Genomic DNA, 25,874 nt, shown 5'->3' with positions numbered 1-25,874 from the left:
TCTCGCTCACTCCAAACTTTCTTTCTGCTGCTCGATTACCATTTTTTTAATCTTCTGTGGTACAGAAGTAGCAGCCCTATGTGAAAATAGCAAACATGTGAAATGATATATTTTGATATATGCCGTTAAGTCGCAGCTAAGTATAAGTCGCACCCCCAGCCAAACTAGGAAAAAAAGTGCGACTTATTGTCCAGAAAATACGGTACATGTATTTTTTGTATCACACACACACAATAAAAGGTCCTGCCTCTGTGTCCATTTTCACAGAATTTTACACATCCCTAACAATTAGTAGTGTTTGGAAATCACCGGTATGTGCAATGGCTGCTCCACAGTCATTGCTCATTTAGGTTTTGTGTTTATGAAAGTAATGACTGGTTAAAGATCTTTATGTCCTGATGTGGCTTTGTGCAGTGAGGACTTCTTGGCAGTTACTCCTGTGTCCTGTGAGTCATAGAGCTCCGTTTTCTCACTTCCTCCCGAGCTTTTCTGCTTTTGAGGAGAGACAAATGTGTGACAGGAGCTCAGTTGGTACCTAAATAATCAAATTTTGGTGGTTAAATGTTCACTTTCTTTTCCTCGAGCAAATGACCTCAATATGTGGATTATGATCTAGTGAATTTCCCAACTGTTCTTGAAATAATTGCCACCTGAAAAAAGATAATTGAATTATAACGTGCCAGTGAGTGGTTAGTGGTGGCCGAAGCCCCTCTTTCTCAGTCTACCCCAGGGCAGAAATGGCTTCAAGTGAGTGCAATGTCAAGCGTCTTTGAATGTTCAGAAACATGCTGTGTAAAAATGATGCTTTATCATAAAAAATCTAGTGCTGCAGATGCCAGTAGCAGAAGCACCAGTATTGCTGGGTAGCAGGTTCTAGAATGTGATGATGTCACAGGACCCAGTGGGGGCAGGAGCCAGTTTTTCCAATTAACTGCATTACACTTTCACAAGTCGTATCTAAAAAATACAAAAATGTATGAATTACAAAAATGATCATTCAAATCAGTCACTGGGTCCATGATCTCTCTGTACAAGACCAAACAAAAAACAAAATAATTTTACCTCTATATAATATTATAGGCCTTTAGAACGCAGTGATGTCACCCCAGCAATTACACGCATCACAGTTTGAGAATAGCTGCCATTGAGATTTGTATTTGAAACCTAGTTCATTGTGCATGTTTTCCACGAAAGACACATTGCTGAGATGATGTCACAAACTTTTACTGACCTGATTACAGACTTGACACTGGGTTCAGGTTGTTCTCGTTAGACCTTCACCCTCTAATGTGCAAGTGAAATTGTCAGATAAGGCCGCCATATCATCTACTATGACGGAAATGAAAGACCATAAATTCTAATCCAATCTTGACCGTGCCGCTTCAATGTAAATATTAGTGAAACGTTTGACTGTAATGACTATTAGAAGTAAATTTGCAGAGTGTGATATTTAGCTTTGAAATAAGAGAAAGCCATTAGGCCATAAAACAACGATTCTGGTGACACGTGGACTTTGGGATTGTAGATAAAGTCAAACTTCCTGTGCACCATGTCTGCTCAACAATAAAACTTGTACAGAGCAGGTGAGGAGGTCATCCAGGGATGAGCACAACTCAGCACGACTTATGCCAACTACTGGTGTTTCTCACAATTTTGTCTAGACATGTGGAAATTGATTCTTATACTGTCTGGTAAGAGCATTATTTGTATTTTATTAGTCACCAGGGGTTTGATTGCTATTTTATGAGACAACATAATAATATAATCTTTTTTGTGTACATTCAGTTTTGCTGGTTGAAGCGTCCACATGTTCTGAGTTCAGCTGTGCAAATAACAACTGTGTCTCGTTTGGAGATGTCTGTGATTTTAAAAATGACTGTCAAGATGGATCAGATGAGGAGTTTTGTGGTATAGTTGCTATTATACTTACTTATTAGTACTTAACAGTATTATTGTAACATGTTGATAAACCGCTCCATTGTTTTAAATCCCATGCTTAAAGCCACAAAGATTTTAGTAAACAATCAGTCACAAAAACACAAAAACTATGCTTTTCAACAAACTCAGCTGCAGTTCCGATTGAAATTTTACACAATCTCTGGCTTGAAAGTGGCCTGTTGTGTCCAATTTAGTTTCCCGTCATGAATCAATGTTTAAAATGCTTATAATATGACTTACTGCCAGTCTTTTTGGCTACAGTGAAAGAAGTTCTCAAATTGTTTACTTAAAGGGACTATACGGAGTTTAAAAATGTTAAAACTAAGTATTTTCCTCCCCCTACATGTTCCAGCCACGTCCTGATGTGTAGAATGAGCTCAGACCTGTGCACCACAACTGCCTCTAAAATCCTGCACTGTCAATCTTTAAGTTGTTACTTCGGGTCCGAATTGCCGTCATGCACGAGCTTAATATAGAAGCTGCAGTTACGCATAAGACCTGGGGTGGCAGTAGTGAGTATAAAATGACCAACTTGCCTCTAGTCTCTTTAAGTACAGATGCAGGTGCAAAGAATTTCATGTTTCTTATCAGAACGACTTTACTGCCGCTTTTTGATTCTCCTATTGTGCTTCTACAAAACAATCACTGAAAATTTTAAACCAAACCTGAAAAAACTTTACTTTAAATCCAGTTTAAAAAATGTAGTGGAGGAGAAGGTAGAGAAACAGGCTCTGAAATGTAGTAAAAAGTAAAAAAGTAAATGTGAAGTAAAAGTACCATAAATCTGTGCACTTTACTTTTAAGTCATCTACCGCTTTACCACCTTAAAGGGTCATGTGACTTTGAGCATCACTGGTGCGGCTGGAACAACAGTGGAGTGGATCTAAGATACACCTGGAGCCGGCACAGAGCCGACAGCAGCGCGGTGCCGGGACATGACCACACCACAGGAAGTCCACAGGGTAAGATAAGATAAGATAAGATAAGATGGTACTTTATTGATCTCACAGATGGAGAAATTGCATTCGATGAGAGAGCATCCGGCAGCAGCACCCATTCAGTGCGCACCACTCTTTTTTTTTTCTTTGGTGAAAGATCGTTGTGTCGCGGCCGCCATCTTCACTGTTTTGGTCACAGGAGGAGCACTGGTTGATGGGAAATCCGTTCTGTCCGGTCATAAACAAACACTTACTGCATCTGAGGCGAGATAAGCTTTGATAATAAAAATATTTCTCTCTACTCAGGACACGTAATGCAAATAGATGTAAAAGAAGGAGCTGGTATGTTTCCAAAAGCTATTCTGGAGTTTTCTGTGGACAACGTAATGGCTATTGGCTGCTCACTCAGGTACTTAAAAGTTTAATGTTTACTCCCTAACAATCTGGGGGAAAATAAAAAATGTATTGTTAATTTCAGCTTTTGGTACCACATATATGACAATGAAACCCACACTTTGTCAGACCTGAAAGTTAAAATGGTCAGGGGATCGAAGGAGGAGGAGTTGTTGACCATTTCAAAGAGTAACACAAATGGGTGGGAAAACGCTACGGTTCTCATTGGGAATCGACCAAAAGGATACAAGGTCAGAACTGAACGTATGAAATCAAGTCTTTTGAAAATCGTATAATCTGCGGTTGTACATGTCGTGAAAAGCATGTGATTGTTGCATTGGTTTAGCAGTTCATATTTCGGTGTAACGTTATGATAGATTTTGATTTATTCTTTACTCCTGCAGACATTAGACCTGATGATGTTATTTTCTCTCCACAGTTGCAGTTTGTATCGAAGCGTTCATTCATGGGACACAGCGATATAAAGTTAGACGATATATTGTTCGAATATTGTGCAGAGGGCGACATGCCTCCAGCCTCAGATCAGCTGTCATGTGACTTTGAAGAAGACACTTGCTCCTGGTATCACGACTACACGGCCAGCCGCCAATGGGACAGAAGAAAATCTGAATTCGGGGAAAACCCTGAAGTTACAGGTGGGCCTTGTTCAAATATGAGCATGTCATTTTGTGAATTATCCATCAATCCTCTCCAGCTTTATTCGTAGTCGGGTCGCGGAGGCAGCAGTCTAAGCCCATATGTTATTTCAGGTTATCATATGGTAATAACAGCAGGAAATAAAGACAATATCAACGCATCAGCCAGACTTGTCAGCCTTCCCCAGTCAGCTGAAGGCGGCCTGTGTGTCAGCTTTTGGTATCATATATTCGGCAACAGTATCGGTAAACCTCAAATCAAGTCACTTGCTCATCTTATAATACAAGTCAATACTATTGCTTATTGTATCTTTGCTCCAGGTTCATTGAAGTTTATAATGAAACATCCCGGTGAAGGAGAGACAGTTGTGTGGATGAGAACTGGGACACAGGGAAACAAATGGAGATTTGCTGATTTGACTTTTCAAAGTGACAAACCAATACAGGTATTTAAGGATATACTTTTTAAGAGTTCAAGTTGTGGAAAACGTCTCACCCGTTCACTTCTATTACTTAAAGCCACATAGATGCACTAAGGATGTTTTGCAATAAAATTACGAGCAGAAGGATATTTTGAAATCAAATTGTTTTGTCTTGTTTACACTGACATTGCCTGTTTTTGATTTTCAACCTAGTATTCATCAGACTCTGTAACTTCTCTCACCTCTAATTACACTTTTCGTTTCATGTTAACAAGTGTTTTTAACTGTACAATTACTATGGAATAAATGTATTTCCTCCTTTTCAGTTCATAATAGAAGCCGTAGCAGGAGGAACACAGGGGAGCATATCCATAGATGACATAGTGGTGTCCAGCAGCGCTAACGGCTCCTGTTCCGCAGAGAGAGAGTGCACCTTCCAGGGCTCGCTGTGTGGTCTGCAGCCTGTTGAAGAGTCAGGCTGGGCCAGGGTTAAAGGGAGCGCACTGCCGGCTAATGCGCCAGGACCACAGGCAGATCACACTCTGGGCACAGACCAAGGTTAGCCAGGACCACTCTTTTAAATTTGTCTGATTTCATTCTGAATAATTACCTTTTCCATTTGAACATGTATTTGTATTATTCATATAAAAATCAGATTACATTCCTGAGTTGGCTGATTTATCTAGACACATATTAACTCTTTAAAATAACGGCATGTATTTATAGTCATTTGTTTCTCTTGTGTGTAGGTTACTACTTGAGCTCGCAGCTGTGGAATCACACTGCGGGATCTAAAGTGTCCGTGATTACAGCAGAGATGGAGCCCACTTCAGCTGAGGGAGAGTGCCTGATGTTCTGGTACCACATGGAGGGACAGGAAGTTGGTGAATTAAATGTTTATTTACAAGACAATGAGAATCAGACAGAGCTGATCCAACTGTGGAGCAGGCAGGGGGATCGGGGGAGCCACTGGAGGCACGGCAGAGTCACTCTGACCAGTCCACATCAGCCGTTTCAGGTAATAGTATAGATTACAATAATTATTTAAAGCTAGCATACTTTTGTCTTTTCATTTATGGATACCTTTTTTATTATTACTACTATTTTTATTTTTTCATTTATGCTGCTACTATTGCTGCTGCTAATAATATAAGTAACAGTAAACTGCGGCTGCACAATATATCGCAAAAATTATCATATCGTGAGAAGCCACAATCTATCGCTACATCACTAAAGTTTTTATCTCACTGAGACGACACTTGTTTTTGCTGAAGAACTAGTTACAGTACATACAGTTTGTGTTTAATTAGAATGGAACATATGTTGAAATGATTTAGTCAAATATCGTTATGCGACATTGCACAGTGGTATCGCATATCGTAAGGCACTTCGATATCGTGCCCTACTGTGAAGTTGCTTTTACACATGACCGACGAAAACCTACAAAATCCAAGTGTAAGACCTTCTATAAACACATCTACATTTCCCATCATTTTAATCTGTATCAGTGCTGGCCAGAGAGGCTTTGTGGGTGTTTCAATCTACAAAACAGATCAAGACTCATATAGACATTTGCCATGTGAGAAGAGACTAAACCATCACCATTTTCTGAGCTGCAGGTGATATTTGAGGCTGTGGCAGGACTTGCACCAAAAGGAAATATTGCTCTCGATGACCTGATAGTGTTGAATGATGCCTGTCCACCACAAGGTCAGGAGTCTAAATATACATGTTTTATATTCGATAACCGACTACAGTATAATTGTAAATATCCGCAGGTTTTTGTGACTTTGAGATGGACTTCTGTGGATGGGTCAACAGTCCACCGACCGAGTCTGGGCTGGACTGGGACTGGCTCTCAGGGTCTAGCTCAGGAAGTAAATTTATCCCAAACCGAGACCACAGCCTTGGATCTCGATTTGGTAAACTCTCATACAGACTGACACTAAATGTTATAGTTTCAAATAAATATCCCACATTTTGACATTCAACAGATTACTATAGGTCTCAGTAATTGTTTTATGAAGTGCATTCATGAATAACTAGTGTGTAATTTATAAGAAGTTGTGCGTACATGTGATATACCCTCCTGATTTGTAATTTTTATTTGTTACTTGTCTTGTATCTTTTTTTGCAGGCCATTTTGCCCATATCAGAAATACTAAACCTAACGAAACGGCTCGACTGGAGAGTGAACTGATGGAGGCTGTGGAGAAAGCCTGTTTGGAGATCTGGCACTACTCCACAGAGTGGAAAGTTGACCGTAAGCCATTTTACTCACGTCTCAATGTTTTGTTCTGCACATGACCAAGGCTACAGTATGTCTTTAACCTATTTACTTACTGTACAGTGTGGTGACATTTTAATACTGTATATTCTTTGTACAAGGAGCTCTCTTGGACTTATTGAATAGAAGCGATTACCAATAAACCATTTTGTGCACAGGAAAATCTGTTCTTTTTGAAGATTTTTTGGCCCATTGGTTTTATTTTGCATCGGACTCAAACCCACAACACTGAGGCTGGAACCACTTCACTTCAATTTATTTCATGTCCCCAATGGGGCAACTGGTTTCATAGCAAAAGAAAAAAGATAGAATCATAACAAATATCAGACATTCTGCAATCCCACAAGGTGCTCTAGCACAGACTTGATTCTCAACAGAGTGAAAAACCAGGTTTACGCATGTTCTTTATAAATTGCAGCAGGCGTATCCACACTATGAGCTGCACTGAATAGGATCTTTTACTTAGGGCATTTTTAACTAAAAGTCAGTCATTGGTCAAGCTTCACAAGGATCAAAAAGCGACATCACTTCGAACGCTTGGCTGCAACAATCCAGTTATCCCTGTGGTAACTTTTCTGACACCTCCTGCTTAAAACCCAAAAAGTCAGAAGGATCGTGTTGTTCAAGTCGTGATCTGTATTGTTTTTTTTGTTTTTTTTAGAGCAGTGGACTTTTACCGTGAAGGCGTTGTCTATCACTGAAATTAAAAGTAGCAATGTCTAAGCTTGTCTCATCGTGACATGAACAGTCCTTTTCTACATACTTTATATTGCCTATCTTGCCTTGCTTTGCTCATCTTTTGTTTTTCTTTTGTTTTCAGATCCATCAGACTTTGTTCTGACAGCTTTGATCAGTGAGAATGGCTCAGTGCGTCCCCTGTGGAGCACAAATGGATTTTTGAACAACTCTTGGATCCTTGGTCGAGTTGATTACGCAGCATCAGGCCTACACCAGGTAAAAAAAATATATATATAATCTGTGTATTCTCGCATACATTGACATATTAACTAATTGGTTGTTGCAGATTGTTCTTGAAGCTACTTGCCCAAAGTCAGATTGCGGCAGTATTTCTCTAGATGATGTCCACATCATTAGAGACAGATCATGCAGCGACTTGATCCCAACGACGCCAGCTCCTCCGCCCACCACCCCTCCCCCCGCCTCTGCCATGGACTGCACTTTTGAACAAGGTGATCCTCAAGTTAATTAGGGCTAAAACCAGCGCTATTTTATCTGCCTGTGACATCTGTCTATCTGTACCTTTAAGGTCTTACAAACTTATGACAGTTATTCCTTATGATGCAAACCACGAGCAAGTCATTGTATTTTCAGGAAATTAGTAAACCGTTTCTCAGCTACATGACTCAAGTTTTATGATAAATGAGCATGGGTTTCTTCCTCTGAGAAGACACAGGTCATATTAAAAAGTGAAAAATGTTGTAATCAGTTCTGCATATTGTAGGGAGTATACAGTAAATGTTATTCATATAATTACAAAATAATGTACTATAGTGGCCAGGTCCAAAGAGACTTTATTAGGCAACTACAAATCTTTAAAAAGTACATTTTATTATTCCTCTGTGGATGTTTTGTACAGGTCTATGCAGTTGGGCTCCTGAGTTTGGCTCAGCTGTGAATTGGACTCTCAACAATGGGCTCAATGTGGTTCATCCATGGGACGGGCCTCAGTTTGACCACACAGTAGGAAATAACCAAGGTATTTCCAACAGGAGTCCTTTTATTGTACTTGACAAACTTGTGTTAAAAGCCATAATTTATGTCGCCAGGTTTCTTTTTGCTGTTGAACGGACCCGGCTCTGAAGATGGTGAAAAGGCCTCTATCTCTGCCCCAGTTTCAGCCGTTTCCTCAGAGTTTTGTGTTGAATTTTGGTTTTACATGTCGGGGCCTGCTGTGTCTTCATTGGATCTGCTCATTCAGACTGCAAGTGGCACGGTGTGTTCTTATCCATGCTGTAAATATAATAATAATTGTGGAAAATAGACAGTCTGTCCAACAGTTTGTGAGGAATATTCATACTACTGCCTGATAATTGATATGTAACTTTGGGAATTGACTTACTATATTGTCCATTATTTTCGGGCAGTGAAAAAGTCAAGACCATATCACATTATAAAACCGCTGCATAAGTAAATTAAAGAAACTATTATTTTCTGTATATTTTTTTGTTAGAAATCTTCTGAATTGTTGGTATGGACTCGAGATGGAACCCAAGATCAAAAGTGGGTTAAGTCCCAAGTAAATATCAGCACTACTGCCATAAGGAAGGTAATCATCTTATTATCTTATTTTGTCTATTAAAAATGCCCTGCCTTATTATGAGTTATTAAAAAGGTTTCTGCTATTAACCTCTTAACCCCCGCCATAACCGAGCACATTGTCTCCAGTTCAGCTTTACCCAAATCTAAAAGCGCCTCCACTGGAGCTTACAGCCTCTATCATTTGAAAGCTTTGACCTACAAAACTCATCTAGAAGGATCTTTTTCCTCGTGTTGTTGCCGCGTTGTCACTTTTTTGACATTTTTGCGTTTTCGCGTTTTCAGCCCATTTTCATAATTTTTTTCATATTTTTTTTTCCAACCCATTTTTGTCACTTTTTTTCTTACTTTTTCAACACATTTCATCATTTTTTTCATTACATTTTTGTCACTTTTTCATCAATTTTTTTGTCACCTTTTCATCACTTTTTTGACATGTTTTGTCATTTTTTCCATCACATTTTTGTCACTGTTTCATCCATTTTTTCTTACTTTTTCATCACATTTTGTCATTTTTTCATCACATTTTCATCTTTTTTTTATCATTTATTTATTTATTTTTCTCTATTTTTGGGGGGTTTGTGACTTTTTCCATACTTGTTGTTTTCGTCTCATCTTTGTTGCTATTGTTGCTTTATATTCCATCCATATCTGATGATATGTAGATAGGACTCTATAGTATCTCAAAATAGTCATAATTCTATGTTGCGATCCTCAGCTCGTGTTCACCGCCAACAGAAACACGGACAGTAAAGGCTTCATTGCTCTTGATGACATTACAGTGAAGAGCGGCGTGTGTCAAAATCATGGTAAGAAAGCATCATACATTGTATTATTAGAATAGCATTTCCGAGTTCACACTTCTGTGTTGTTTTTAGACGTGTGTGGGTTTGATTCGGGAATGTGTGGTTACGAAAACGATGTCAATCACATTGGACGCTGGAAACGAACAAAAGCAACACAGACCGATCCAGATCACACCTACAGGACTGAGCACGGTGAGAAGTGAAGGATTAGCATGTGATAAACTGTTTATGATTCAAATGGAGTCATTGGGTTCACGGGCTGTTGAGTTGTGTAATTTAAAAAAGATTATTTGTAACCAGATTAATCTATTTCCCAAATCTCTTTATCGTTAGAAGATTAGTTCATTTGTTCCCAATAAACTGACTCAAGTTCCATTGCGTATGTTTATTTATTCACTTATTCACAAAATTGGGTCAATAACAAAGACAGACTTGTTCATTTTAGGAAGCTTTTGCTTTATTTTACGTTTCTTTGCCCTTATTTTGGTTGCTGGTTCTTATCTCTTATATACAGTATATATTTTTTATAAATGCACCCGATAATGGAGATTCATTTATTATGCTGTAATGACATTTGCTTTCTACATTGCTTTCTATTTTCTGGACTATAAGTCACTCCAGAGTATAAGTCGCACCAGCCAAAAAATGCATAATGATGAAGAAAAAAACATAATAAGTCGCTCTGGAGTATAAGTCGCATTAGCATTGGCAACTACCTGGGCATGGAGGTGTAACTGCATCATTAACAAGCCTCTCCCGGCAGCACGTTGTTCAAGCACCTATTTGCGAACTCGTTCCTCTTGCTCTGGGCAATAAGCTTTTAGCCCGCAATTAGCTTTTTTTGTTTTCTTCCTTGAAGTCAGAGTAACCTCTGCTTTTCGCCAGTCCCTCACAAGTTTCTCGCTCACTCCAAACCTTACTGCTTTTAAAATTTTCAGTGGTACAGCAAGTAAATAAGTGCTTTATTTGTCATTGTACAAGCGTAGGAGCAGCAGATACTGGTACACAAGCCTAGAACGCTCTCTAACGGCGGTCAGTGTGGAAAAAACAAACGTGAAATTATATATTATGATATATAAGTCGCACCTGAGTATAAGTCGTCTGTAGATGTAAATTGCAAATTGCTGATGCTTATTGTTGTGTCTTCCTGCAGGTTTTTACATGAGTGCACAGTCCTCCATCAGGACCCAAGTGGCTCAGCTCCTCACTCATGAGCTTCCAGCAGCTGCTGAGATGTGTGTGCGCTTCTGGTGAGACCATGAAAGCACACAGGCTGTAGCATTGTGCCAGCTCTAACCTTGTATGAATGGAGAGAGATATGTCAGGAACGGTATCAGGCATAAAACCCATCTGTCAGTCTGTAATATGTGAATCATCCAACAGTGCAGCTATGAAAAAGAAAAAGTCTGAAGTTTGAACTAATTAAAGCTTGTTGTCCAAACTTGACTTGGCTTCTATTTTAAAATGCTGCTAATGCTCTTCTCCCAGGTACCAGTTGCCTGCAGAGACCTCAAGCACTCTCTCTGTCCATTTGCTGTGGAGTGGAGAATTGCACGGAAATCTTTGGGAATCTCCTAGCATGGCATCTACGTACTGGGAAGTTGCGGAAGTCACTGTGTGGGCTCCTGCCAAGTTTCATGTAAGGCCTGTTTGTTCAAATGGCCCCCACTCTTGACTCTATGATTTGTTGTGTTGGTTGATAAATAAAATATTTTTTTCCACTTGCTGTTTGTTGTAGGTGGTGTTCAAAGCGTCTGTTGCACAGGGACTGACCTCTACAGTGAAAATTGATGATGTCTCTATAAAAATGGGAGCCTGTAGTCCCAGTGGCAGCTGTGATTTTGAGTCGGGACGATGCACATGGGTCCACCGTCCCACAGAAGGAGGACATGACTGGGTTTTATCGTCTGGAGGAAAAATGGGGCCATCTATAGACCACACCACTCAAACTCCTGATGGTACCCTACTTTATCCGGCTGAAACTTTTTGTTATGTGATCTGAGATGATAATAGCAGTACAGTTTCTTAAAAACGTCAAAACCATAGAAACTGCATGGCTGTCTCTGCTGTTGTGCCAGTTTTCTTACTCTCCAACTTCTGTTTCCGTTCTACTTTCACTTCCTCTGTGCAATATTCAAAGTGTCTTTCCTTTAAGCAATTGCCAAAATGTTTGACAACATGGAGTTATTTTTCATGAAGCTTATTATGTCTTATAGGTTTGTTTTTATTGAGTTCCCCACGGCACCTGAGCCACAGCAGCAGGGCACAGGTAGTGTCTGAGTGGATCTTATCCCAAGATGCCGTCATGTGCCTCTCCTTATGGTCCTTTATGGGAACCAGGTCAGCAGAAAAACCCCTCTTCACACAAAAATACAGTATGCAACAACACAGAGGATGCGCTCTATCCTGTTCGAAGGCCCTTTCCTCAGCGACTTCCTTTTGAAACTGTGCAGAAAAGTCACAAGTCGGTCGTGAATCACCTGCTTCTTTTTGTGCAACAATTATCAGTGGTAAAGGTCAGAAAGCGCTGTCTCAGAAATGAGCAGGAAACACTCAGGGAGACGAGAAAGATTCGAGAGTCAACAGTGGCTCAGACGGTAGAGTGGTCATTCTTACTACGGGAACATTGGAGTTTCACATCCAGCGCTGTCCATTATCTGTTGTTGTGTCTTTGGGCAGGACTCTTGCCCATGTGAATGTGTTAAACATGATTGTGTGAGTGATAGTGATCAGAGAGGCCTTTGGTGTGAATGGGTAGCCATGTTTTTCCCAAACCAAATTTATGTAGATAGCATTTGAACACATCATGAGCCACAGCTGGTGGACTTTATTCTTATTAGTGTACTGTATATAAATATTTCATGGAAGGGAACTGCCTCTCCAATCATAGTGTAAACATGCTTGAATGTTCTTTGCCTTGTTCTCAGTGATTCTGGGACCTTGCGGTTACACGTACAAGCAGAGCTAACGCAGGACGATCAGATGTTCAACGTTAACTCTAGTGCTCAAGAATGGACCAGGTTTTCTCACTCTCTCAAAATGGACCGCAAACCTTTCCGGGTAAACCAAATAAGCATTCTTTATACTGCGTGACTAAGATATCGAGATTTTCTTCTTCGTTGTTTGACTGTTATTTACACTTAGTTGCTGATTGAAGCAGAAACGAACCCATCTGGATACATTGCCGTTGATGACATTAGCATTAAACCTGGCCCATGTCACGGTATGAGCATAAATGTGCTTTATACTACTAACAATTTTGGATACTTGTACGGGAGATTTCTGTTGTTTTTCAGCAAATGACAGCAGCACAGAGTTTGTGGGCTGCTCTTTTGAAAATGACACTTGTGGATGGAGAGATGAAAGCACTGGACAGCTTCAATGGTTCAGAGGCAGAAATGGCACTGGACCATCAGTCGATAATACACTCGGGAATGAGCTAGGTACAAACACCTGCTGCATACGTTCATCATGATTTTGAAACAACTACAAATCAGTAAAAAGAAAACGAATAAAGCGTGCTCCTGGGTTTGCGTCCTGCACTTTGACAGGGCCTTTCTGCCTGTGTGGAGCTTGTAAAATTATGGATAACACGCTTCACCTTTTATGTCAAACATTTTTCAGGTTGGTACATGGCAGTGAAAGAGAATCGCGTTGACCATGACAGTCCTGCTGCGCTGCTCAGTCCTTTGATGCAACAAGCCTCTGCCAACTGCACATTACACTTCTACTACAACATGTACGGACTGGGTATGTTTGAGACAGGACTGAAAAATCCACTGCTAAACTAATACAAGAATCACATGCATTTTTATGTTTGTAGAAATCCTTGGTCTTGTATTTCAGCAGAACTTTTATGTGTTGCAGAGGAAGATGAACTGAACGTGTTCCTCCAGTCTGGCGTCGGGGCGACCCTTTTGTGGTGGGGGTCTGGTAACCATGGAGACAAGTGGCACGACGCTGAGGTAACAGTCGGTCGAGTCCCGCAAGACTTCAGGGTCCGATTTGAAGCCAGGACCTCCTCTGCGTCCGGACACCTCGCTATCGACGACATCGACTTCACTGACTGTTTTCTGTCAGGTTCACTCATGTTTTACCTATTTGTCAAAACATTAAGGTCCAAAGTATTTCATGGATAATTACTAATATATATTGCTTTCATTCTCTTTCTCTTAATTACTCAAATAATTCCATCACTATTAGATGCGCTTAGTTCCATGTCTTAGTAGCAATAGTAGCATGTTAGCATAGTAGCTGTTCCGAAAGCTTTCCTCGTTTGATCTGAGGCATCAACTATAAGTAAAGTTGTATTCCTTCTTTTCAGAGCCACAGCCTTCGTGTCCAGAGACTATGTTCACATGTGCAAACGAGGCGTGTGTGGATCGAAGCAGAGTTTGTGACTTCAGCGATGACTGCGGCGACCGGTCGGACGAGAGCGACTGTGGTGAGGCGCTGCTCCACGGTCTATTTACCTTGAGGCCTAACGTTTCCCACGCCTGATGTTTTAAGACATGCATGACATCTTCATTATAGTATTTTTTGTTTTTTCTACATATAGAAGAAGCAGGTGTGACTGAGCGCTGCAGTTTTGAAAATGGCCTGTGCTTCTGGGCGAACAATATGGACGACGTACATGTGGATAAGTGGACTCTGCTCACGGGGCAGGAGGGATGGCCTGATCTTGGTCCTCCGCGAGATCACACCAAAAACCTCCCAGCAGGTGTGACTTGTGAAAAGAGCTTTAGCTGTTGAGGTTGTGTTGTTACAATGTTTATAATGTGATTACAGGACACTATATAACCCCCCGCGTGGCGACGAACGACCAGATTTCTGAGATTCTGTCCAGAACACTTCTGCCCAGCACTAACTGCAGAGTAAGTGGAACAACATTAGATGGGAATGTTGTAAATACCTACATTAATCCGTTACGACATAAAACATCATCATCATTTGTAAATTCTAGTTGGTGGCGTAGTTATAGGTATAAGCGCATTTGGATTTTCTGCCTCTCCCTGCACTTTTGTGTTTTATTGTTATACATATATAGATTTGTTTGTGATTATGTGCAACAATCATATCTAATCTAAAAGTTAAATGAAGTTGACATCACTCATGTGTTGTTTCTATGATCACAGGTGAGGTTCTTTCACTACAGTTGGTCTGACGTGGAGGGAAATCTCACAGTTTGGTCCAGAACTTGGAGGAACGCTCAAGACGACCTCCTGATGTGGAAGAGAGAAAACAAGCATAGTCACAGCTGGCAAAGAGCAGACGCCACTTTTACCTCCACAACCAAGAGCAAGGCCAGTAATAATATGGTGCTTTGAATGATGTGTAGCTCAGTAATTAGAGAACAGTTTTGTGATTGTCTTATTGGGGGCTTCTTGAGGTGTGGTGTTTTCTAGCATATTTGAAAGTAAAATGTTCTAACTGCATTAAGAGCTATACGCTATATGTCGTACTTGAAATTAAACTTGGCTTCATGAGTTTCTTAATGATTCTTCCATTACTTTAGCTGTTCATATTCATATTCTTGTTTTATGTGTGTGCTTTAGGTTGTGTTTCATTATGAACGAGCAGAAGGATCCAGAGGCCTTGTTGCGGTGGATGATGTTACTTTCTCCGCAGAGTGTCAGTTTGACCCTGTGAACTCTGAGCTGCCCGACGCCTTCACCACTGCAGCCCCACAGCCGTCCTCCAGCATAGCCCCAAACCCCACGCCCACCTCCACCGTGCACCCCTGCCAGGTAAGGAGACAAATAGACTTTCTTTTTTCTCTACAAAACCTAGTCTAGTCGACAATTTAAGCTTCACAACAATGAATACTTCCTGGTCGAATGAGAGCCTTCAAAAACATAAAACCTAGTTGTGACTTGCACAAAGTTTGATTCCAGTGCTTTCAAGGCTTCTGTACCGATGGTTTTCGAGCCACCTGTGACTCTTCAAACTAACTCAAGTGGTTCTTTGCTGTTTAGAGAATCTACATATATATATCTAGATAGTCTGGTAAAAAGCACTACACTTTTTCCAAGAAGAATTTGCTGATTGATAGTGTTAAAAAACTATGGCTCAATATGGGTGTCCCTGTGGCATTGAAGGGTGTGTCAAATCCAGAGGACAAAGTTAATTTGCACTTCACTGTATTACTCGTAGCGATAGTTGCTTTTAACTTGTATTGTATTTATTGTTGTTACCTTTTGTTTTGAAAGTGCTCGATTATGTATGGCATACACTGTGTGCTCCTGGACACTGGAATCTCAAATAAAGTATCTATATATTTGTTTTTTCACAGGAGGATGAGTTTTACTGTTGGTTGTCAGTGGGTACAGTTTGTGTCAAGGCCAGTGCTCATTGTGACTATCACAAAGACTGTCCACAAGGAGAGGATGAACACGGATGTGGTGAGTGCAGAAACACTGATGTGATTTTTGTAAGAAATATAAGGCACTAAAACTAAAAAAGCAGGGCCAAATCCACAGGAACGCAAACAAACACGTGGCAGCTACATCATTGTCAGTCCACCTCAGGGAAGCTTTGGATAGTAGCTACTGTACATCACACATGCGTTCTTAATATTCACTGATCTCATTTAAACACATGTCTAGTAGCTCTGCCCATGTGTTCCCACAAAAGTGAGATGTTGTTCTGTTCAAAACTAAAAGACAAAATCAAATCAATTGTTTTTTCATATTTCCAGGCCCATGTACATTTGAACATGACCAGTGTGGATGGACCGACATAAGTAATGGACAAACCAAATGGAAAAGACAAAAGTCCAGCAATAACACTCTGCCTTCAACGGATCACACCACTCGAACAGGTGAGACCGTTTGTTTCATATTTACTCAAGCTCGTATGACAAACTCCGCACTGATTTTACTGGTCATTGGATTACTAGTTTGATTAAAAAAACTATAAATCCTGTCGCTCTACTCTTTGCCCAGGTTATTACATGAAAGTGAACTTAAGTGAGTCTCCATCACAAACTGAAGCCCGTCTTCAAAGTCCAACTCTGCCGCCTTCATCTCCCTACTGTCAGCTGCAGTAAGTTAAATGCACTTGTACTGGGCTCCTCGACAAATGATGTTGGGACATGTTCCTTGTTACATCAATTTTGAAAACCATAATAAATGTCAATGTGTTATTAAATAAGAAATGTTTGTCTTTAACTTGTGTGAGGGGGCAGGAAATACCCCAAACTTTATACTATAAATACTCACGAGACCAAGGGGATATTTTGCTTCTCAAAAATTGCATAATTATATCAACTGTCCTCTTGATTTAATTGGAAAAATATTTTGTCTTAGTGGAATCTGTTGTCTCTGTACTTTAGGCCTCTAGAACAATTCTCAGTCTACTCTTAAACTGAAATCAAACGTGAAGTCACAAAATTTGTAAACAAAAACAACTGCAGTAGTTTGGTGGGACTTGTAGTCAGAAAGTCTCTATGCCACGAAGTTATATTGTCAGAACTTTTATCAAGCGCGCTAGTTTTGGTGGTGGGGATATATTTCTCTTTAAGTGCGTATTGCTCAATGCTCAATCTTCTAACCCACGCAACTGCCTTCCCAAACAACACACACACAACTCTCCGCTCCTTCCTTCCCCCTTTTCCCGTGAACAGGTTTCACTTCTACATAAAGGCAAAGGCTTCTGGGTCACTCAGAGTGCTTATGCAGCAAGAAGGAGGCACTGCAAGAGGTGAAGCAATCCTGTGGTCACGCAGCCAGATCAGCTCTGACCAGTGGACCCCGGAAAGTCTCATGCTCGGACAACAGCAGAACGGTTACAAGGTGCAAAAGCAAATTTCCAAATAGACGATAATGTTGAGATTTAAGAGGAAAAGGGCTGCAATCAAACTGTAATCACAATTTCAGTTGTCGCGATAGGCAACTTGTAATAACTGGCATAAATGCTGTTTAGACATTTACAAGTTTTTTTCCGAAAACACGTTGAGCAATTTATATTTCACTCATTTCATTCATAGTTCCAAAACAAAACCCACATTTTTGGATTTAAAGTTGTGCTGCGACTACCTGAAGTCACAGCCTTAACCTTGATTATACCGGTACAGACATTCATCTACAGATTTTTTTCAAGTGCAAGTCAATACACCAAATCACTGCACTGACCGGCAGTGAACAAAGTCGTAGTTTTCCAGCAACAACCAACTTCCTCATAAAAGTACTAGCAGTTGATGACAGTTGAAGCAGTTGTTTTGTCTATGCAAATCAGGAAATAGAGATCTTTTATTAAGTCTAAAGCACTTTAATAGTGCACTGTGACCTGGGTGGTGAACAAATACAAGAGAAGCCATTCTATTTATATATTGTCTTTCTTTTTCTTTTTTTCTTTTTTTATTAAGTGAGGAGAATATAAGATACAAAGTGCACAATTACACAGGTGAGAAGGACACAGGACACAACAGAAGAGACAAATGGGATACACATGGGGAGGAGGGATTACGTGATTGGATGGATAAGTAAAACAGAACTAAATGAAAGGGATATAATCATGTGTGATCTATCTATTTATATATTGTCAATGTTTTGAGAATTTGCTGCACTAATTTTTCACTGAAATTATGCTAGAAAAGTATTGTTTTCATTTGTTCTTATTCTAACAGGGCTCGATCTAACATTTTAAATATCTTAATTTTGCAGATCTCGTTCAGCAGCTTCAATAATGGAAGCTCGCACAGTCAGGAGGTGATCATGGCTTTGGATGATATTGCCTTCATCAACTGTGAGAAGTCCTTTCAACCACCAGGTAAAATATGGTTATACCTAAAAAGCAGGTGAATATACGTAATGAGGTTTAATAATCAAATCCAAAGGAGGTCCAGCGAAAGAAAGTTCAAATCATATCATAGATTGTTATTTATTTTGCATAGCGTGGTCGTCCATTGGCTGCTCATTTGAAGATGGCCTCTGCAGTTGGCGACAAGGAGCTGAAGACAATCTGGACTGGACTTTTGGCTCCGGTTCGATTGGAACTCCAAATACGGGGCCGACAGGGGACCACACCACAGGAAACGGTTTGCCATTCAAGCCTATGATAGTAATCTAAAGCAAAGTTCAAAATAAATCCTTTTTTCTGTTTACACACAGGGAAATACCTTTACTTGAACACGTCCTTTGTCACACAAAAAGGGAATAAGGCCCAGCTTAAGTCCACAGTGCTGCCCTCTGCTGGTGAACATGGGTACTGCTTTAGCTTCTGGTATCACATGTTTGGGCCAACAGTGGGCTCCTTGAGGGTGTTGTTACAGACTGCGGATCCCTTTGAGAAAACATTGGTAAATCATGCATAACTCATGAATACACTGTGTAATTAACAAAATTCAAATATATGTGAATATGTTGAATTTAGTTTAGTTTAGGGTGCTCTTAACTAATTATAACCACCAATTTAATGTTTGAGGAGGGGATTTGAATATTTTAAACCATTGTCAATGTGCTGCCCAATAGCAAGCTTGATGATAAATGGATTTTTGTGTTTTTTTAAAGAAGAAACATTAACAGAAAACACTAAATGAATTGTTCTTTAGATAGACATCTTGTCGAAAATTGCACAGACTGACAATTTTTGATAGGGAACAACTTCCCTTTGAAGACTGTACAAGTGATTGGGAAACGTATGTCCCAACATGTGTATTCTTCTGTGTAGTTAAATCTTCATAATTGTGAAATGCCTATTGCTAAAGCGGTTTTCAACTCACATCCTCATTGTGAAGAGTGAATCAGTTTCTGTGCTTCCTGTAGGTGTGGCAGAAGTCAGGGAACCATGGCGACCAGTGGCTGCTGATGCAGAGTCACGTGACCACAGAGAAAGGGCATCAGTTGATTTTGGAGGCGACGGTGGGAGGAGAGGCAGGAGATGTGGCCATAGACGACATCTCACTCACGGCCGGCCCTTGTGCTGCCTCTGGTAAAAAAGGATTCAAGAGTCGGGAAAGTTTCGATGGATAAAATTGGTTATGCTCATGCTAAATAACTGTATAACCTCAGAATGACACAATGGATATGACTGCAGCTCAGGAGTGACCCTTGTTCACTTCTAAGTGTAATGAAAACTACAGCACCTTTCCTTTATGTTGTAGATGTGTGTGACTTTGAGGAGGACAGTTGTGGCTGGGCTCAGGACAGCGCCGATGACTGGGAATGGGTCAGACAGACAGGCACCTCCCAAAACGCAGGACCCCAAAGCGACCACACAACCAACACTGCCACGGGACACTACTACTATCTGCCATCTGCACCGGGCAATCAAACTGGACACACTGCTGTCATTTCCTCCCCTCTGTATCCCGCAAGTGAGTTTAGAGATCCAACCCTCCATGCTCTCTACGATCACACTGCACATAATAACTACTTTTTTACTTGAGAATCACTTGAGAACACTTTATCCTCAGAAAAAGAGAGCATCCCAGTGACACTATTCTGGGATATTCCCTATTAGGCCTAATGTATTATTATTAGGAACTACCTAGGTCCATAGAACGTAATAGAAGAGGTCAGAAGGTAATGTTCCAACAAGTGAACTCAAAGTAGACAGACTTCAGCTTTGAAATCCCAGTTTTCGTCCCGCAGAGGCAGGCTCCTGTGTGCAGCTCTGGTACCACATGTTGGGGAAGGACGTCGGGACGCTTAATATTTACCAGAGAAGTGTGAACGAGGTGCGGGAGGTGCTGCTGTTTTCTCAGAGCGGGGACCAAGGCCCACTGTGGAGGTCCGCTCAGGCCGCACTGCAGCCACGAGACCAGCCTTACAGGGTGAGTCCCAGGACAACAGGTACAGCTGAAGGGCAACAGGAAGGGGTCTGTCAGAATATTACTAGATAGATAGATAGATAGATAGATAGATACATAGATACATAGATACATAGATACATAGATACATAGATACATAGATACATACTGTAGATAGATGAATACATAGATACATACAAGTCAACCCTCAATTATTCCATCTCTACTACTCTCTAAAAATGTAAATAAAGACTACAAAGACTTACATGGCTCTTGTGTTTCAGATCGTTGTGGAGGGTGTGGGGGGCGGCCCGTCTCAGGAGGGGGGCATTGCGTTTGATGATGTGCAGCTGACGGAGACTCACTGTCCTCCTCCGGGACATTGTGACTTTGAGACCAACATGTGCAGCTGGACCAATGTGGGGCAGATCGACCAGGCAGACTGGCTAAGGGGAAATGGCGCTGGTCCCACCTCTAACACAGGACCTCCCGTTGACCACACCACCAACTCCTCCAGTGGTTAGTGCATGTTCCCCTTAAATAGCTGATTTTGAGAACTTTTCTTACTATGCATGGACAACAAAGATGCATGGACAACAGGCAGCAAGTCATGCAAAAATGAAACGGTTGTTGCTTCAAATGCATTACAAAAAGTTATGACTTGTAACTTGGGCCTGTTATTGTCATGCCACTTTGTTGAACTTACATACTATACATTTCAGATGATATGCTCTGCTCTTGTAGGTTATTACTTGTACGTGGACAGCGCAGTGGGGCAGTGGGGAGATCAGTCCTTTCTCATCAGTGAAGTTTTTCAGCCGTCCACTAGAGGGCACTGCATCACTTTCTGGTACCACATGTACGGGGATGTTGGCACACTGAGGCTTAACGTCAATGACAGGTAACCTTAGTATGTGCGTGATTTAACCAACTTTATCATAAAATCCACACATGTTGAACCTGAGCTGCTGTGTTTCGCATTGGGTCAACTCATTTGGTGAGTTAAAGTCGCTTCAAGTGACAACAAAGTGAATAACAACATTTTCTATAGCCTACTAATTAGACCAACACAATTATGTCATGTTTGTAAAATTGCTCTGTCTGAGAAGATGTTAAATTTTCCTTGTAGCGCCTGATTTATTCATTTTTTTGCAAACAATTAAAGAGTTAGCATGTACATTCAACATTTTTAGCTGTTGTCTGAAACTCACTCCCTGTTTTACAAGATACCAGTTCTTCACATGAGTTTATGATCATGTGTCACAGGGTCAGTACTGCACTACAACAACTTAGCCTGCTATTGTAGTTCTTAACTAATAAAACGTTGTTGTTGGTTTTTCTGCGCCACAAAATACTTTTTTTTACCATTACTATATAAATGGTATAGGATCTTTTGTCATAAACAAGACAGAAAAAGAAAAAAAATACAGAATTATTTGTGTGGCTAATGTCTTGTCAGAACAACACATGATGCTGGGAACGTGGAGGGCATCTGGGCGTGGGTAGAGACTGGAGATAAAGGAAACCAGTGGCAAGAGGCCAATGTGGCTATAAAACATGACAAGCCATTCTGGGTAAGTGATGCAGAATTATTTTCTTTTTACATTCGAACTTCATGAGAAAGTAGTAGTTGATGTGGTAGTTAATAAAATACAATAATAATATTTTTAATTTATAATGCACTTTACATACAAACATCTCAAAGTGCTAATGACAAAGACTTAAAAAATTGCCGTTTATACATTAAAATGGGAATAAAAAGTTGTATACTTAAATATAATGTACTGTGTTGAAATGGTTTAGTAAAATATCTACTTTACTTTATATGTGTGAATAATACTGTTCACCTATGTAATGTACAGCGCTTTACAAATATATTTTACTTACTTACAATATGTTCATCACAATAGTAAAGATGTTATAGGATACCGTTATTGCACAACCCTGTTTAAAGCAATAGTTCACAGTTTTTCCATACTGAGATATGTTCTGACCTGAGCTTAGATGAGTTGATACGTACCTGTCTGGTTTTCGTGCCGGTGGAGGAGCATGGTCGCTTCTAACTTCACCCCCGTTTGGAGCTATAGGAATACATTGGGAGAGGCTAAATGCTAACAACATCTTTGCTCTTTTTGTGTGACTGAGGGCACGCACAAAGACCAGACAGGTACGTATCAACTCATCTAAGATCAGGTAAGAACATATCTCAGTATGGAAAAACAGCAGCCTGGTTTTACCAGACCCTCGTACTCATTGCATTTCGTACAAGGGTCTGGACTTTCACAATTGAGCTCCGTTATCAGGTGGGAGGGGTGAACTCTTTTGAAACGATTGGATCTGATTTTCGCTAGCGTTTGGTCATGACGTATGTAATGCGCCTGAGTGAGTGAAGCAGCTCAATCAAAACTCTATCATAACTCTATCATAACTCTATCATAGCTCTATCATAGCTCTATCATAGCTCTATCATAACTCTATCATAGCTCTATCATAACTATCATAACTCTATCATAGCTCTATCATAACTCTATCATAGCTCTATCATAACTATCATAACTCTATCATAACTCTATCATAGCTCTATCATAACTCTATCATAGCTCTATCATAGCTCTATCATAACTCTATCATAGCTCTATCATAGCTCTATCATAACTCTATCATAACTCTATCATAGCTCTATCATAACTATCATAGCTCTATCATAACTCTATCATAACTCTATCATAGCTCTATCATAGCTCTATCATAACTCTATCATAACTCTATCATAGCTCTATCATAACTATCATAACTCTATCATAACTCTATCATAGCTCTATCATAGCTCTATCATAACTCTATCATAACTATCATAACTCTATCATAGCTCTATCATAACTATCATAACTCTATCATAGCTCTATCATAACTATCATAGCTCTATCATAACTCTATCATAACTCTATCATAGCTCTATCATAACTATCATAACTCTATCATAACTCTATCATAGCTCTATCATAACTATCATAACTCTATCATAACTCTATCATAGCTCTATCATAGCTCTATCATAACTATCATAACTCTATCATAGCTCTATCATAGCTCTATCATAGCTCTATCATAGCTCTATCATAGCTCTATCATAACTATCATAACTCTATCATAGCTCTATCATAGCTCTATCATAGCTCTATCATAGCTCTATCATAACTCTATCATAGCTCTATCATAACTCTATCATAGCTCTATCATAGCTCTATCATAGCTCTATCATAGCTCTATCATAGCTCTATCATAACTATCATAGCTCTATCATAACTATCATAACTCTATCATAGCTCTATCATAGCTCTATCATAACTCTATCATAACTCTATCATAACTCTATCATAGCTCTATCATAACTCTATCATAACTCTATCATAGCTCTATCATAACTCTATCATAACTATCATAACTCTATCATAACTCTATCATAACTCTATCATAACTCTATCATAACTCTATCATAACTCTATCATAGCTCTATCATAACTCTATCATAACTCTATCATAACTCTATCATAGCTCTATCATAGCTCTATCATAACTATCATAACTCTATCATAACTCTATCATAGCTCTATCATAACTCTATCATAACTCTGTCATAACTCTATCATAACTCTTGGGAGCTTCCTTGCGCATTCCAAGGCATCAATTTTAATTTCTGGATATTTGGGAGCCGAGCCAGAACGGATTGAAGAACTTCCATTACTTTCATATCTGCTGCCATTGCCGAACTACAAATACTTGACGTCACCTACAACACCCGCCTCCCCCGTTAACTGAATGGTATACCGGGTGAAATTCAACCGATGTAACGCGGCCACTGAGATCAGACCCAAACGTACATGTAGGGAAATTATAATTGACCGGAGTTTACGGATGGCTATGGCCAGGCTTGAAAAACGGTGAACTATTCCTTTAACCATTATATACTTTGAAAAGCATGTGATTGCTGCGCCGACCTAACCTTGTGGTTATTTCTTTTTACAGTTTGTGTTTTCCTATCAAAAAGGAAAGAATGCAGAAGGAGACGTTGCGCTCGACGACATCACTATTGTTCCTTTTCCTTGTTATTCAGAACCTCCAGTCGATCCTTCAGATAGCAAAAATGGTAACAACTATGTAATCACCAATATGCCAAATTGTATCTGATTAATTCACAGGGAATATGTTACATTCATGATCTGATTAGAACTTGATGTTGTACATAAACCGATGTTGTTTTGTTTGCAGATGCGCTAACCATTGGCCTTGCGGTCGGGCTCACTATTCTGGCCGGTATTGTCATCTCTGCTGTGCTTTTCACTTTGAACAAGAAAAGATGTTCAAAGTAAATCTCTCTTTGCATTCACCTGTTATAGCAACATTTTGCAACATGTTCATTCCATTAAACTCCAATCCCTCAAATTGCTTCTTTTATAGGGATGATGACTTCATGAATTCTGAGCTTATTGATCAAAATGCATCTTTGGATCGTTCTGACAGCAACATAGATGTAAGTTCAGATGCTGCTGGGGGAAAAATCCACAAACGCTAGTAATTTCATTTATAAATGCCTCTTTTTAGGAAATGCAGACGAGATCTTTTTACAATACAGTCTACGATCCATTTCAACGAGATACAACCTCATCTGATGCTTAGAAAACATTTGTGTTTGAGTGCTGCCTAAGACAGTTTGATGAATGTCTCTCCATACACTATACTCTGCTTCTCGCTAATCTGAATGAATCGATATCCTGAAATAAAGAAAAATGTCATGTTCAGCCTCTTGTTACACTCCAATTGTGTAAAAATAAAGCAAAATAAAATACGTTCTATTAATTCGCGGTCATTTTAGACATTCACATTACAACAGTGAAAAAACGTACCGTATTTAAATGTCTATTTGTGGTTTTAAATAGTCAAAATGTATAATAATCTTAACATTTTTAGTAAAAGACCTCAACATCACCCAATCAGAGGGCTTGTAGTGAAGTTCTATTTAGTTGGGTTGAGGTCACTTTGCTTCCATTTGCAGAAGCGTCTTCATAGCACTTAGCTCACTTTAACTGACTAATGAAAAGAAGAAACGTGTGCTCTGTTTATGCTTTATTTTGATAATTCACTGCAAAAACAGCAACGTCTGTTTCTAGTTAAGCACAAGAAGTAGATATAGCAGTCCTGGATTGTTTATATTAGTGTTTCACCTCAGTTTAGTTGCTCTTCATGAGAAGCTGGCTGGAATGTTCTGAAGTGTGGCTTTAAATGAGGTTTATGCAGGTAAACAGGCTGCAGATTTTGATGTGGTATAGTGAGACCTTTTTCTCGTCTTTTTTTTTTGGTAATGTTGCCAAAAATGGATTATATGTATATATCACAAGGGGGAAGAGCA

General features: G+C 39.8%; 1 protein-coding gene across 1 annotated transcript; it reads left to right on the top strand.

Moving 5' to 3' along the window:
• The first annotated feature begins 2,772 nt into the window (after positions 1-2,772).
• On the top strand, positions 2,773-25,162 carry LOC306972703 (MAM and LDL-receptor class A domain-containing protein 1). The gene is made up of 49 exons (XM_079569403.1): positions 2,773-2,900; positions 3,183-3,285; positions 3,355-3,520; positions 3,709-3,925; positions 4,040-4,171; positions 4,247-4,371; positions 4,674-4,905; positions 5,097-5,365; positions 5,967-6,057; positions 6,126-6,269; positions 6,485-6,610; positions 7,455-7,588; positions 7,659-7,824; positions 8,232-8,351; positions 8,422-8,588; positions 8,826-8,921; positions 9,630-9,720; positions 9,790-9,909; positions 10,871-10,967; positions 11,206-11,356; positions 11,456-11,675; positions 11,934-12,057; positions 12,645-12,777; positions 12,862-12,940; positions 13,014-13,160; positions 13,342-13,467; positions 13,585-13,797; positions 14,042-14,161; positions 14,276-14,437; positions 14,506-14,591; positions 14,853-15,020; positions 15,273-15,464; positions 16,010-16,118; positions 16,415-16,537; positions 16,662-16,761; positions 17,342-17,510; positions 18,381-18,486; positions 18,611-18,754; positions 18,828-19,015; positions 19,482-19,647; positions 19,820-20,032; positions 20,310-20,491; positions 20,752-20,986; positions 21,212-21,368; positions 21,927-22,041; positions 24,494-24,614; positions 24,737-24,833; positions 24,926-24,998; positions 25,070-25,162. Exons 2-49 carry the CDS (start codon positions 3,191-3,193, stop codon positions 25,142-25,144), a joined length of 6,882 nt encoding a protein of 2,293 aa, XP_079425529.1. The 5' UTR covers positions 2,773-2,900; positions 3,183-3,190; the 3' UTR covers positions 25,145-25,162.
• The last annotated feature ends 712 nt before the right edge of the window (positions 25,163-25,874 follow it).

This window comes from Gobius niger, assembly GCF_951799975.1.
Source record: "Gobius niger genome assembly, chromosome: 13".
In the NCBI taxonomy this organism is placed as follows: domain Eukaryota; kingdom Metazoa; phylum Chordata; class Actinopteri; order Gobiiformes; family Gobiidae; genus Gobius; species Gobius niger.
This window is presented reverse-complemented; position numbering and strand designations above follow the sequence as displayed.